Below are 15,279 nucleotides of genomic sequence, written 5' to 3' on the forward strand. Positions count from 1 at the left end.
CATAATGGCTGCTTACCCAGTCCAGGGGTGGGCAGCGGTTGCAGTTCATTATGTCCGGCTAGTGGGACCGCAGTGGCCCCTAAGTATGGGTCATTAGCTTTGTTGGCATCCATCTGTCTTGGGAGACAATGGAAGAGTGCAGAATGTGGAGAACTGAATTTAAGACTGAAAACATGAGAAACTGAGAGAACCGAAAGTGACAGTTCGTAATTGTACCTGTAATGTTCGTAAATGTACCTGTAAATGTGTTTTCATTAAAGCTGCCTCAGCTGCCGGCTATGTCAAAATAAACCATCTTTTATTCACAGGTTATTTGTGCGAACCATATAACAACCCTGCTGATTTTTTTCTGGACATCATTAATGAAGATTCAACTGCTGTTGGAATGAGTAAAATGACCATCATTACTATACGTATGTATTCTGAAAGTCTTGATGAATCTGTGTGTATCAGCACCAAACCACTTCTCTCTGTGTGTTTTTTTTAAAGTACTTATCTATTTGGCCCTAAAATGTGATAGGAGGTTCTACTTTTTTGTGAAAATACCACCCATCCCCACCCATAGAATTGGCAGAGTTACTAGACCTGATTTAAATAGCTTCTGGTCTAATCAATCACAACCCTAAGACAATATTGGGCTGCATGCACAGTGTTCATTTATATTACATTTTAAACACATCACTTCCCCCAACAAATTGTGGGTCATACAGTTTACCTCTCACAGAGCTATGATTCTCATCTCCCTTAACAAACTGAAGTTCCCAGGATTCTTTGGGGGAAGTCATGTATGTTAAATGTGCCTTAAAAGTATGGTATGTATGCAGCCTTAGAGAGTATTCCTAACTGTCCAGATCCTCTGGCTGGAGTGCTTTCAGTTTGGGGCAGAGGTGCTTCTCCACCTGTGTGGAGCAGCTCTGCTAGCAACAGGGGGACTGGGGAAACAAGTATGCCCATAGAAAGATCTGTGGGCATAGAACTACCACCAGCAGTATTTTTGCTAGCCGTAGACTGTGAAACGCAGCATTTCAGTGTTCACCCAGAAGTAGCTTTGGATCTGTTGCAAGATGGTCAGTCTGTACACAACCTAAGATAGTTCAGAGTACACAAACTGTGATTTAATTTGCACCTGTTGCTCATTTGCAAAGGAGCAACCTCAGTTTTCATTATCACCCAAAACAGCCATTGATGAAGACAGTGACATGGAAGACACTGACAGCATTGCATTAGGATTAGCCATACGCTTTACCAGAAGTGCTTACTACAAACAAATGATCGCAGACCTCGATGCACTATCTTCGGACGATAAAAAGAAAACGACAGCTTATAAAGGAATTCCGTACACCACACCCTTTCTTCATCAGCTCAAATGGGTGTCCAAACGCACATTCAAAAATCTGATTGGAAATCCACAAAATTCCACTGCCCAGGTATCCCAAATTAACCCTTCTTTTTGGCGGGGGACATCAGTGTTACTAGGAAGCTATGTGGGCTATTTAAAAATGAATTTAATGTAAATAACCAAGAGCTATAGGAATTGTTACGTTTGATATACTGTGGGATGGTGTCAGGGTGGGTGTTGGAGCAGGACAGACCTAACTTACTTGGTGTCAGTGAAGTGAACCATTCAAAGAAACAAAATAGCTCAGGCCTTGTGAGCACAGCAACACTTCCCAGCAGATTTTGCCCCAAGCAGACAGTTGTGAGGACTGAAGGTCCCTACCTTTATGCAGCTCTCTAAGTCTCCTTCTCCCTTGGCTCCTTCCCAAGCACTCTGAGACTCCTTTGTCTTGACTGTCTTTGCTCCGCCCTCTTCATACGTCTTTGGGTTCTGGGAGACCAGTGGGGAAGGGAGCTGGTCACAGCGGAGGGGGAGACTCCCTGGCTTCTTCAGCAGCCTGCCTCATCTCTGCCTCTTGGCCTCCATCCTCTGCTTCTGCCTCTGGTTCTGGACTGCTCTCTGCCACAGCCCCTTCCTGCTCACTAAACCCTGTTACCTCTTCGGCTTCTGACTCCCGACTCCTCCTCCCAGTCAGCTCCCTTTTCTCCCTCTGACCACTCATTGTTGTCCCACCACCAATGCCCAGCTCCGAGCCTTCTTCCCTTGGGGGTTCCCCAGCTGGTGGCTCCCGCCGCTTCTCTACGTCCAACCACTCCATCACACCTGAACTGTATGTGTCCTCGTCTTCCCCTGGGAAGCACATTTCAGGCACACGCCTGTACCAGAAACATCCACAAGTTGAATGTGACAGAAACGACGAGGGACAGGCATGGGCAGAGCTAACATTGTCATCCCTGCTGTCCTCCTCACTGATTTTCTGAACACTGGGTGATAATGTCTGAAGAGAGCCGTAGGAAACAGCAAACAACAATGTATTGCTGTTCCAGCAGGTATTCTATCCGAAGGGCTCTTTGAGTTTTCCTCTCAGACGGTGTGCCCATTCCTTTCGCTATGACCTCCACTTCTGCTGCAGATTTGTCAAGAATTCTGCAGCGGTTTTCAAAGATACATAGTGATTGCTAATCATCTGTTCAGAGGCCGTGAAGTTAAAAGCTTTGTGTGTGTATGTTGATATTATGGGGATCCCTATTAATTGCTTTGTAAAAGCTTGACCTTGTGACAAGAATTAGGATTTTAAGAACCTATAATCTTCCAGGGTTAATGGGCCTGACTTTTTTCTCACAATCATTTCTATCTCCCTAACCTCATTAGGGATGGATTTTGAATGCATTCTTAAAAAGACCCCACATTTCATTAAGCCTTTTTTTTCTTTTTTGGTAATCTTCTTAAATTGGTCTTGATATGATCTTTGTTTCCCACTTCAACTGGCTTAGCAGTAGAATTATCCCTGACATTTGGTCCTTTCAACAAGTCCTTAGCACTACGGTACCATGTATCAAGTGCACTTTTAGTGTTAAGGCTCAGGCAATCCCTCCTGCTTAAACATGACTGAACAGGCTGTTACCGTCATCTTGGCTGAGATTTTCATCACTTTTGCTTGTTCTTAAGAAAGCAAAGCATAGTTTTTAATCAGTTTGATCGTTGTCCTCTCCCTCCTTCTCTCTGTATATTTCATATATAGAGAGATACATATAAATATATGTGTGCATGTGTGTGTGTGTGTGTAAATTGGCTGGGCAATTTTATTGCTCTGTATACAGTGGTGCCTCGCAAGATGAAATTAATTCGTTCCGCAAGTCTCTTCGTCTTGCGAGTTTTTCGTCTTGCGATGCACGGTTTCCCATAGGAATGCATTGAAAATCAATTAATGCGTTCCTAGGGAAACCGCCTTCAGACCAGGTCCGGGGACAGCCTGTCCCCGGACCTCTTCTGAAGGCTGGGGGGGGGGGGAACAAGGGCTTTTCTTCCCACCCCCAGCATTTTAAAAAACCCCGGGACAGCGGAGGACTTCTCCGCTGTCCGGGGCGATTTAAAAGCCCCTGGGAAGGCAGGCAGGGGGGACAAAGACTTTTGCCCCCCGCCAGCCTTCAGAAGAGGTCCTGGACCTCTTCTGAAGGCGGGCGGGGGGCGAAAGTCTTTGCTCCCCCCCACCTGCCTTCAAAAGCCCTCCGGGACAGGCAGGCAGGGGGGAGCAAAGACTTTCGCCCCCCGCCCGCCTTCAGAAGGTGTTCCCGCCCCGCGGCCCGGCTTCGGAGCATCGTTCCGAAGCCGGGCGGCGGGGGCAGGCTTCTCCCCGCCGCCCCTTGCTTCAAAAGAGGTCCGGGGACAGCGGGAAGCGCTTCCCGCTGTCCCCGGACCTGGGGCTGCAGGGAGAAGATCGCTTCTTCCCCGCTGTCCCCGGACTTCTTTTGAAGCAAGGGGCTGCGGGGAGATCGCTTCTCCACGCCGCCCCTTGCTTCAAAAGAGGTCCGGGGACAGCGGGAAGCGCTTCCCGCTGTCCCCAGACCTGGGGCTGCAGGGAGAAGATCACTTCTTCCCCGCTGTCCCCAGACCTCTTTTGAAGCAAGGGGCTGCGGGGAGATCGCTTCTCCACGCCGCCCCTTGCTTCAAAAGAGGTCCGGGGACAGCGGGAAGACCCGCTGTCCCCGGAGCTTGCGGGGCAAGCTTCGTTTTGCGAAGCAAGCCCATAGGGAAATTCGTCTTGCGAGGCAACTCGAAAACGAAAAAACCTTTCGTTTTGCGAGTTTTTCGTCTCGCGAGGCGTTCGTCTTGCGGGGTACCACTGTACATGTATTTAAAGGGACGTGGGTGGCGCTGTGGTCCAAACCACTGAGCCTCTTGGGCTTGCCGATCAGAAGGTTGGCGGTTCGAATCCCCGTGACGGGGTGAGCTCCTGTTGCTTGGTCCCAGCTCCTGCCAACCTAGCAGTTTGAAAGCACACCAAAAAAGTGCAAGTACTTAAATAGGTACCGCTCCGGTGGGAAGGTCAATGGTGTTTCCACGAACTGCTCTGGTTTTGGTGTTCCGTTGTGCCAGAAGTGGCTTAGTCATGCTGGCCACAGGACCCGGAAAAACTGTCTGCGGACAAACGCCAGCTCCCTCGGCCTGTAAAGCGAAATGAGTGCCGCAACCCCAGAGTCGTCTGCGACTGGACTTAACTATCAGGGGTCCCTTACCTTTACAAATGTGTTTAACAATACCTGGTTTGTTCCAAAATCTGGCAGAGTTTAAACACATCTCTGTTGGATTTTACCTTGTAAACATTTAGTAGAATGTTTTCTTTTCAAATTCAAGTTGAGTCGTTCAAGTTATTATTCCCAATAGCATTTTAAAGCAAACATTACTTTACAAAAGAGGGGGGAATTCAAGAAATAAAAGAAAGAATAAAATTCAATTAAAGAACCAGTATTAATATTTAATGCAGTGGATGTGCTTTCTCTTGTTTTCAATCGCAAATCCATAGACATGCTGTGGGCCATGTGAATGAAATGTGGGCCACTGGTGGTCTACAGACCACAGTCTGGGAACCCTGTTCTATGTTACAGTGAAGGTCCAAAGCCCATTTTTATAAGTTACCTACAGTGATATGGTTACTTCTTCTTTTGTGGTTTCTGCTATGCCAAAGTATGATTTGTATCCACCATTTACCGGTACTTAGAAAAGACTGATTGAAACGAATGGGAATTATTAACTTGGGTCTGATTTCTGTGTATCTGCTCAGCTGGATACTTAGTTGAATACAACCCTATGTTCTAAGACTAGTATTGCCAGGAATGACCAGTGTGGTATATCAACACACATCCTTCCCTAACAAAGTGCAGTGCTCATCATCACAGCAGGAGAGCAACTTAATAGATAACAGTTATTATACTTTCACGAAGTCCACTATTTTTCAAAAGTTTCCTCCCTGCCCAAGACAGCATGTTTTCAATATGAAATATTCTTTCCCCGCACTAGATATGTATTGCCACTTTTCTGGGACTAATAGTAGGATCCGTATTCGCTGGAGTTAAAAATGATGCCACTGGCATTCAAAATAGGTGAGTAAACGCTTCAAAAAAAGAGAATGCAATGTAGCGTCATCTTCAGCTAGTATTTATGTGCAGAAAGGTTTAGGTAACAAATTACTTTAGGACGTATTTTATGCAGCAGTCTCCAATATATTTGCTTAAAGTTTTATTTAACCATGGGACAGGGGAAGGTAATTTTCCCAAGCTCTACCCAAGGCTTTTTTTCCCTTTTAGAAAAAGTCTGGTATTGTCTGATTCTATCTGAGAAGGGCTTCCTAGAGTTCTCTTGAGGGAGAAATTTGTTTTTTTATGCATTTTCTTGTGAAACTACCTAATCTGCACCTAAACCAGAAAGCCAACTGAAGGACGGTTGTCTTTCAAAATTTGCACTTCTCCAAATTTTGCAGTGCAGTTCTAAAGCTGCAGTTCAGTTTTGCTCCGACTAAACAGTGTGCACAAAAATATATTAGAAGAAATAACGTACAAAACTAAATTATATCGGAAAATTGCTTGCAGAGATGCATATTTTAGAAGAAATCCACACAAAAATACCTAAGGCTTTTTGCACATTTTTTTTTTAATTGTAGATTGATGCAGAAATTAACCTGTGCCTTGGTATCTCTAATTCTGTCTTTTTTGGGTTCCCTTGTAGAGTTGGTGCTTTGTTCTTCTTGACGACCAATCAGTGTTTAAATAGTATTACGACTGTTGAACTTTTTATCACAGAAAAAAGGATATTTATGTAGGTAAAACTGTGTGTATTGGAAAACCAAGCTTACTCTTCTGCTAGTAGCCTTATTTGCTTACCTGTTCTTTGGTTGAGTAACTCATCAGTCAGTTCTACCTATGGAGCCCATGCTCACGGCCATTTTGCCACACATATCAGCCCCTGGTTATGATAAAAGCCTTCTCTTCATTTGGTAAGGAGATACAGATGGCCAAGCTGTCCTGGCTGAGAGCGCTCAGTCTGAATTAAAGTTTGGCTGTCTGTATGGGCTCCGGGTTTAGGGAGAAATAATTCTCTAAAATAAGGGTGAGAAGCTTTTTCCAATCCAAGGACCACATTCTCTTCTGGGCAACCATGCAAGTGTCACATATCCATGGTGAGTAGGGCCTGGGCAAAAGTGGGAGGAGCAAGAATTTGACCATTGTAAACATAGACTAGTTTATACACACCTTTCTCTGTCCTCCAACCAGACAAGCAAGAGGCATCATCGCAATTCAAAGACACATTTCAGCCAGGAAGAACCAGATATTGCCTGAGAAGAGGGTGTGTGACCTGGAGAAAGTATCAAGGGCCAGAAAAAGGAGCCTTGAGGGCCGCCACACCCAGCCCTGCTCTATAGCATCAGTTTTGGCACCTAAGGAATATGTGAATGTTGAGCCCATATTCCATTTCAGTGAATACTAGCTCAGCAGTTGCATGCTGGATGCACTGTGGACCTGGATAGAGCAGGCACACTTTCATTAAAGCTTCAGGGGCCCTAGCTAAGTGGCAGAATATGTGCTTTGCCTGTTGCAGAGTAGTGACCTCATATAATCATACAGCTGTAGAGTTGGAAGGGATCCCGAGAATCATCTAGTCCAACCCCCTGCAATGATAGAATCTTGCCCTTGGTGGGCTAGAGCCACCAACCTCCTGGTTAACAGCCAGACACACTGATCCATTGTGCCACAGGGAAGACCAAGGACAGGACATGTTGCCTGAATAATCCTGGCAACATCTGGACACCATGCACTTTCTGTTCTTGACAGTAAAGCTGAATGTGATTATATTGGGTAAATCTTTCATAAAGCACTTTTGACACCCTCACAAGTCTATAAAGCAGGACATAACTGTTTTAAATAAGCTTCTGGGAAATGTCTGGTACTAGTTTGAAAACTGGATTGAAAACTGCTGCCGTTTATGAATCCATTTGTTGGTTGTGCAAGTCCTGAATGTGTGTATTTTGTGTTGCAGACATGAATATATAAGTGGCTACTATAGAGTTTCTGCATATTTCTTCTCAAAGATATTAGCTGATATGGTGCCCATGAGGACTTTACCTGGCATCATCCTCACTTCCTTAAATTATTTCTTGATAGGCAAGTATACTACAAAAGTCATGTTTCTTTTTTCCTTAATTTAGATATTAGATGGTGGCAGGCAGATTGCTTGTTGCATATCAGTGTTGTTGGAAAGCACAATATGCTTATTTCGCCACTTAAAACCATGTGTGTATTCAGACACACCCTCCCGTACCAGCAACTGGGGAAGTGGACTTGATACTAGAAATGTTTATGCCATAAAAAACAATTAGTTAGTCTTTAAGGTGCCACAAATGCATTGGTTGTTTTGCCGTAGGAGACTAACATGTATGTTCCTCTGGAAATAAATAGTAAAGTTATTGTTTTCCTTTCATCGACCAAATCTCACTTTTGATGTAAAATATATAATAGGTTGATTCTAAATTCGCAATAATATAAAACACATGCCCAATGCTTGAGGTGGGGTAGGAGAGACCTGCTAACTCCTATATCTTGGCAGCCCCCTCAAGCACTGTGTATGGGCTTGTGGATTTCATTAAGACCCACTCACCCCAGAATTAGGGTAGTTAAAGCAGAAAGGGATAGCAAAAAGCTCCAAAAAGTTCTCCTGAGCTAGGGGACTGAGCATTGAAAGGTTAAACACAGCTCTTATGCATTTATGAAAGTGATGCACACTGGACTCCAAATACAAATGTCACATATACATAGATGTGATCTGAGTGGACAGTGATTGACCAGGCTATCAGTCTTGGGGTTGTGGTGGAGAGCTGGATGAAAATGTTGACCCAAAGTGCAGCTGCTGCAAAAAAGGCAAATTCTTGGCTTTTCAGGTAACAAGATCATAGAACATTGTATTCTGTGTTCTGTTTACAATACATGCAAGGACCAAAAGCATCACAGTCAACAATGCTCTTTATTGACAAATAAAACCAGCTCTGATATTAAGGCTGACATGCTAGTGCAAAGCTGCATATGTGTACAGTTTTGTTCATGGGGAAGCCTGCATTGCAAAATTTTGATGCCGAGTATGTACATCTACAGTGGTACCTTGGTTCTCAAATTTAATCCATTCTGGGAGTCTGTTTGACTCCCGAAACACTTTGAAAACCAAGGCGTGGCTTCTGATTGGTTGCAGGAGCTTCCAGCACTCAATCAGAAACTGCGGAATCCACATTGGACATTCAGCTTCCAAAAACGTTTGCAAATCGGAACACTAATTTCCGGATTTGCAGTGTTTGGGAGCCAATTTGTTCGGGAGCCAAGCCGTTCGACTACCAAGGTACCACTGTGTTAACATTTTTAATTTGTTTCAGGTTTCAAGCCAACTGTGGTAGCCTTCTTTACCATGATGATTACTGTTATATTAGTTGCCTACGCAGCCAGTTCCATGTCTCTGGCAATAGCAACAGGGCAAAACGTCACGTCGGTTGCAAACCTCATCATAAATATTTGCTTTGTTTTTATGATTGTGAGTTTTGGTTGATTCTTCTCTTTCCCCTCCTCCTTTGGTGGGTGGGGGTGGGAATGTTTAGACAGATATTATGCAAAAAGGCCACATTGCCACATTTCAGCCACCGCCCAAAGTTCTATCACATGAACGGGATGTTTCATAGGGGAGTAAGTTTGCCTTCAGGGACGCGGGTGGTGCTGTGGTCTAAACCACTGAGCCTAGGGCTTGCCGATCAGAAGGTTGGCGGTTCAGATCCCTGCGACGGAGTGAGCTCCCGTTGCTCGGTTCCAGCTCCTGCCAACCTAGCAGTTTGAAAGCATGTCAAAGTGCAAGTAGATAAATAGGTACTGCTCCGGCAGGAAGGTAAACGGCATTTCTGTGTGCTGCTCTGGTTTCGCCAGAAGCGGCTTAGTCATGCTGGCCACATGACCCGGAAAAACTGTCTGCGGACAAAAACTGTCTCTCGGCCAGTAAAGCGAGATGAGTGCTGCAACCCCAGTCGTTCGTGACTGGACTTAACTGTCGGGGTCTTTTACCTTTACCTTTTTAAGTTTGCCTTCAATAGCTGTAAGACTCCTAGATAGTGCCCGTTTGGGGTGAAGTCAAACTGAAAAGTTAGAGCACTTGCTGTGGCTGTTGAGACAGGTATGAGAGACATGGTTTTTTGCAGCTGTGGCAGATGAAGGCATCCAGTTGTGCTGCTGCAGATGCACCACAGGGTTTCTTATCTCTGCTATCCTCCCAGTGGTCATTCCTGTTCTGGCCACTGCTATGGATGTGCAACCTGTCTGTCTGTCTGTCTGTCTCCAGGCTCTGTGGTCATCTGCAAGGGATTCCCACACAGTGGGGTTGATGTTGCCAGCCTTCATGCCATGTTTACAGACATAATGGGAGTTGCAAAGATGGTGCCCTATCTAAGACTCTTTATCCCATAGAAAACGAATAGCCATTCATTCCCGCAGGAAAAATGTCTGCCATTAAACTAACTTATGATGCACCCCTGAAATGGGGGCGGTGAATAAAAAACACACACAGTTTGCTGAACTTCAAAAAGTACATGCTTACTGATGATGGGTGCTCCAGAGGAATAACGTCTTGGTAAACATGAAATCCACAAAACCACTTTGTATATTTCACGGCGATGAGAATGAATTCTGGAAATGGCTGAAATCCTTTAAGAGCTCTGGGTGAAATTTTTTTTCTGTCAGTTTGACTTTTCCCTGTCTTTTAAAACTACTATTACCATTTGTAGGTTTTCTCTGGCTTGCTGGTGAACATCACAACCATTTCACCTTGGTTGCTGTGGCTGAAGTATTTCAGTATCCCGCGCTATGGCCTGAATGTAGGTATCAGCCTTTCTCCCTTTCTTCTTTAGAAATGGTTCTGGAAGTTTAGAACTCACCACCAGCTATCATAACCCTGGCTACAAATTCATATAACTGACCAGAGAAGGCTATCTTTCCCCTCAACATTGACTGTTTTTTTAAATTTTAAATACTTCTTAAACATCCAAACTTCTAAGCAGTTTACATAAAATACGGTACGATAAGTTCTCTTAAGGCTGCACCATATGTGCAGGTGTTTAATAAAAACATGTTTGCTCGCTTAGCAAACACATTTTAATTAAATGCCACATGTTACTTTAGCTAATTTTAAATGCAGGCATTAAAATGCCATTGTGTGGGACCAATCTGGATTAGGACCCTAGTGTGGCAGGTGGGTTTTTTAAAAACAACAACAATGGCATTGATGTACCTTCATTGATTTCTGCTCTTGGGGAAATATTAAGAGTCCCTTCTCATTTCATCAAGCAACTGCCTGGATGATGGTTCTGTTATACCTGGTTTGGGAATGGACGAAGGCTGTTTCTGATGGTGGAAGTGCAGGCCTGCCCCCTTTCTCATGAACTACAAAGAAGGCCCCACATATTAAGCATTTGCCATACACTGGTTACTGAATGTGTGAACTGGGCACAAGCACACTTTCCACGTCCTTTTCTTTTAAATGAGAGGGTGAATTATGTGAATTGGACACCACTACATGATGAGTGGTGGGAACGAAAAACACCCCACCCCTTTTGGACCTGTGACTTGAGATCACAAGACAAAACGAAAGTGTGGAAAAGTGATCTCACAGTGACATCTAGTGATATAGGCTGTGAACTGCACAGTGCTGCCTGTTAACTCTCTTATGTATTGGTGTACATTAATTAGAATCAAATATCCCTCTCCCCCGCCCACATTGTTAGTTTGGTGTGAATGATTTTTGGACTAGGGGGAGATTGAGATTTTGTTCATTTTTGTTCATTTGTTAATTAGTGGGTCTGAGTATTGCTTTATTCTTTGAGCATGGCTTTTTTATAAAAGGATTTTATACGAATTATTATTATTTGATTCCCCCCACTTTCCCCCCATGGTAATATATACTGTATATCTTCCTTTTTTGCTGTAAATCACTTGGAGAACTTCAATAAATCTAATAAATGAAATTAAATGCATATAAAACTTCAGGTGAAATAGCGTTTTCTGCTACAAAGGGTGTGTGTGAATTGCAGGATTTCTTATGCAACATTTTCCAGTTATGTTCTTAAAAGCACCAATTGATCCTTGGTATACTAACTTGTGGCAAAAAATAGTGCTTGAAAGCATGTGAGGCTGTTCAGACAGGTTGACTCTTAATGCGCACAGCGACTGACAGCCAAACTGAGAAACCTCAGCTACTTTTGGGATCTCCACCAATCTTGGATATTGAGAAGTAAATGTGTAATGTTTTCATATCCTTAACAAGACTGAAATTCTTCTTGTCATTTTGCCTCTTCCTGTAGGTGTGAAAATATGGAAGTCTTCTTAGGTAACAACAGTAGAAACAAGCAAGTAATTCAGTTTTGTTTGTCTTTAAAGGCTTTGCAAGTAAATGAATTTACCGGGCTTAAGTTTTGCTCAGAACTTGAACAAGGGGTCAACGTAACCTGTATCGCTCCTAGTCCATTTACTATGTAAGTACTTGGCATTTTGCAAAGAGTTGAGCTATACAGTAAGCTAAAAAAAAAGATACCGGAGTTTATTTAACAGTTACTCAGAGCTGATTTCTTGCACATTAGAATTAACCAGGGATGCAGGTGGCACTGTGGTCTAAACCACTGAGCCTCTTGGGCTTGCCGATCAAAAGGTCAGCGGTTCGAACCCCCATGATGGGATGAGCTCCCGTTGCTCTGTCCCAGCTTCCGTCCTAGCAGTTCGAAAGTACACTAGTACAAGTAGATAAATAGGTACTGCTGTGGCGGGAAGGTAAACGGCATTTCCATGTGCTCTGGTTTCTGTCATGGTGTTCCATTGCACCAGAAGTGATTTAGTCATGCTGGCCACAAGACCCGGAAAGCTGTCTGTGGACAAACGCTGGCTCCCTCGGCGTGAAAGCGAATGAGCGCCGCAACCCCATGGTCGCCTTTGACTGGACTTAACTGTCCAGGGGTCCTTTACCTTTTTAACTAGAATTAAACCAAGAAGAGCCCACTGGATCTGGCCAATGGCTCTTCTAGCAATCTCCTCCTCTGGTTTTCAGCAACTGGTATTCAGAAGCATACTGCCTCCAACAGTGTAACACACTCACTAAATAGAGCCTAAGCATAACCTCCCCAACCCCCATTCCTGAATATTTGACCCTTTGCAAAAAGCAACAAATAGCAAGAGGCAACTGCTCTTCTGCCCTTACCTCACCTCCCAACTTCAAGCCTTAAAAAAAATAAAAATCATTCTTTGAAGACTGCTTGCTCCTTTCTCTGTTGGTGGAGTGCACAATACTATGCCTTATTTAAAAAACAACAACTTTCTCCTATAGTATTATTTCCTCAGCCCACCTCCATTTACAAGGGAGTTGGAGAGCACAATACAGTGGTACCTTGGGTTAAGAACTTAATTCATTCTGGAGGTCTGTTCTTAACCTGAAACTGTTCTTAACCTGAAGCACCACTTTAGCTAATGGGGCCTCCTGCCGCCGCTGCACAATTTCTGTTCTCATCCTGAAGCAAAGTTCTTAACCAGAGGTAATATTTCTGGGTTAGCAGAGTCTGTAACCTGAAGTGTATGTAACCCGAGGTACCACTGTATTGGCATTGGGCTCGGAACTCAGCCACTAAAGCACCAAAGATGAGATGGGTTTACAAACTGGGTTGCATACAGCTCTGTTCCTCTGCTCACGGAAGGCTCTTCACTCGTGGAAGCTTGTGAACAGAAGATTTTTGCCACCTTCCTCTGCAGGGATGCTTTGGAACAGCATGGCAGAGCCTGTGCAAAGAACTGCAGGAGAAAGAAGAAATTTGTAAACATTGCCTGCTCCCTTTCCACCCATGGAGCCATGCATGAACAGAGGAGGCACAGCTGGATATAACCCAGCATCTATAAAAGACCAAAGGTGAAAAGTGATGTGGCCAGTTATGGGAGAGAAGAGATCCTAGAAGTGGGCTGTGGTGGAGTGGAGAGGAAGGCTTCACTGTATTAGTCTTAGAGTAGGGTGTGTGTGTGTATGTGTGGAGTGTGTGTGTCATCCTCTATCAACTAATAGCAGTGTCTTTGTATTCCATCTTTTGTTGTCATACGTCTGACTTATACAGTGGTACCTCTGGTTGCGAACGGGATCTGTTCTGGAGGCCCGTTTGCAACCTGAAAAGAACGCAACCTGCGCCTGCACGGGTCGCGATTTGCCGCGTCTGTCCATGCGCGTGACATCATTTTGCGCATCTACGCATGCACGAGCGGCAAAACCCGGAAGTAACCCTTTCCGGTACTTCTGGATCGCTGCGGGACGCAACCTGAAGCAAACGTAACATGAGGTATGACTGTATTAAGAAACAGCATTGAGAGTAAAACAAGAAAACTAGGTAAAATTAGGGACAGTGCATTTCTAACAAAACTTCTGCCTTTAACCTGTCTTTTCTAGATGCACTGGAGAAGAATATCTGAAGATGCAAGGCATTGACATGACTTTCATGGGCATGGTTAAGAATTACGTGGCTCTTATATGCATGACAATCATTTTCCTCTCTATCGCGTATCTGAAATTGAGATTTATTAAGAAGTATACTTAATCGAGCAGGGCACACGTGCCTACTAAACACTACAGTGTATTTTTATGGTAAACATGTAATATATGTAAAGTATACAGCTGATTTATAAAACTTTTCTTTCTTTCTTTTCTTTCAAGAGAGAGAGTGGAAGGAAAGTGGCCATTGTGCCAACTGGAACTTTCCTCCCGTTAGCAATTAGCAAATAGCCAGGGATTCTGAATGGGGAAATGGGTGTGGCAAAGCACCCTCCCCCATGGTCCTAACCTGGCCTGTGACCTTCCCCACCAGTGCCATCTACATATAAAACTATATGTATTTATAATCTACAATGTCACATTTAAATTGGCCTTGTCCTTCCAAACAGTGGTTAAGGTGGTCAATGTCTTGCCCATACAAAATCAAACCAGAGGTGGGAGCTCACATGGTGGGATATAAATCTGCTCCTTACGCAAACAGAGACGTTTGCTTTAGTTCAAGATCCATGGATTGAGTTGAACTGGGTCAAGAGACCACCTATTCCTACAACCGGCCCACAGAACTAAATTGAAACCCAGCCAGTTTCCTCCCACCTAATAACACAAACTACTGCAAACCATATAAAGTCTTTATTTAAAGTGGGGAGGTGGTCACTATTAAACCAATACATCTTTGACCACTATGGAAGACTTGGATAACTAATAACTTTCCAACACACCTTTGCTATTAAGACATTAACCTAAAAACAGGGGGTAACTCACGCTTCCATTGTGTGAAACAAAGGGGATACAAAAACAGGTAGCTTCGCTGTCATACACTAAATGTATGTACGTTGTCAGTATGCATGGATAACCCATGAAATCTTATTGCACTTCAAAATGAAGTTTGTTATTAAGTAACAACATGTTACAACAATATATATAAACATATATATTAATATATATAAACAAATATGATTATGAATGCAAACATTTTGGTTTTTATAGCAACGCTGCAAATGTAAGATATAATGATTGTGATGGCTGTAAATACAAACAGGAAGACACAACTTTTGAAACAAGCACGCCAAGGCGTGTTGCAATGGCAGCTTCCCACTCTGCGGCTTGGCATCTGCGACAGCATGGCACGAAAGATCTGGGATGCCATTAGCACTACTGTGAGAAATCCCTGTGGACTGAAGCACCCTCTTGAAGACATCTAGCCCCCAGCAACAAAGCCAACTGAATGTGTCCCTATGAGTCATACTGTCACACAGGTTGTTGTTTTGGAAATGCACCACATAAAATCTTTCAGAAATCTAAAAGACTCTGACTTGCTGACTTTTGTGCTCTTGCTACATCACTAAATGACCTTT

At 43.8% G+C, this 15,279-nt stretch overlaps 1 protein-coding gene across 3 annotated transcripts in view; it reads left to right on the plus strand.

Annotated features, from left to right (window-relative positions):
• The window catches only part of LOC308594200 (broad substrate specificity ATP-binding cassette transporter ABCG2-like), a 25,332-nt gene extending 10,104 nt beyond the window's left edge, over positions 1-15,228 (plus strand). For all 3 annotated transcript variants that reach the window (XM_081207061.1, XM_081207062.1, XM_081207063.1), the window contains exons 8-16: positions 309-413; positions 1,180-1,427; positions 5,357-5,439; positions 6,062-6,151; positions 7,370-7,494; positions 8,751-8,905; positions 10,140-10,229; positions 11,788-11,882; positions 13,823-15,228. In XM_081207061.1, coding sequence (XP_081063187.1) covers positions 309-413; positions 1,180-1,427; positions 5,357-5,439; positions 6,062-6,151; positions 7,370-7,494; positions 8,751-8,905; positions 10,140-10,229; positions 11,788-11,882; positions 13,823-13,970 — 1,139 coding nt within the window. In that variant the 3' untranslated portion in view covers positions 13,971-15,228. The remainder of the gene's footprint in view (positions 1-308; positions 414-1,179; positions 1,428-5,356; positions 5,440-6,061; positions 6,152-7,369; positions 7,495-8,750; positions 8,906-10,139; positions 10,230-11,787; positions 11,883-13,822) is intronic.
• Positions 15,229-15,279: the final 51 nt, after the last annotated feature.

The sequence above is a fragment of the Podarcis bocagei genome, assembly GCF_964188305.1.
Source record: "Podarcis bocagei genome assembly, chromosome: 9".
Taxonomy (NCBI): Eukaryota; Metazoa; Chordata; class Lepidosauria; order Squamata; family Lacertidae; genus Podarcis; species Podarcis bocagei.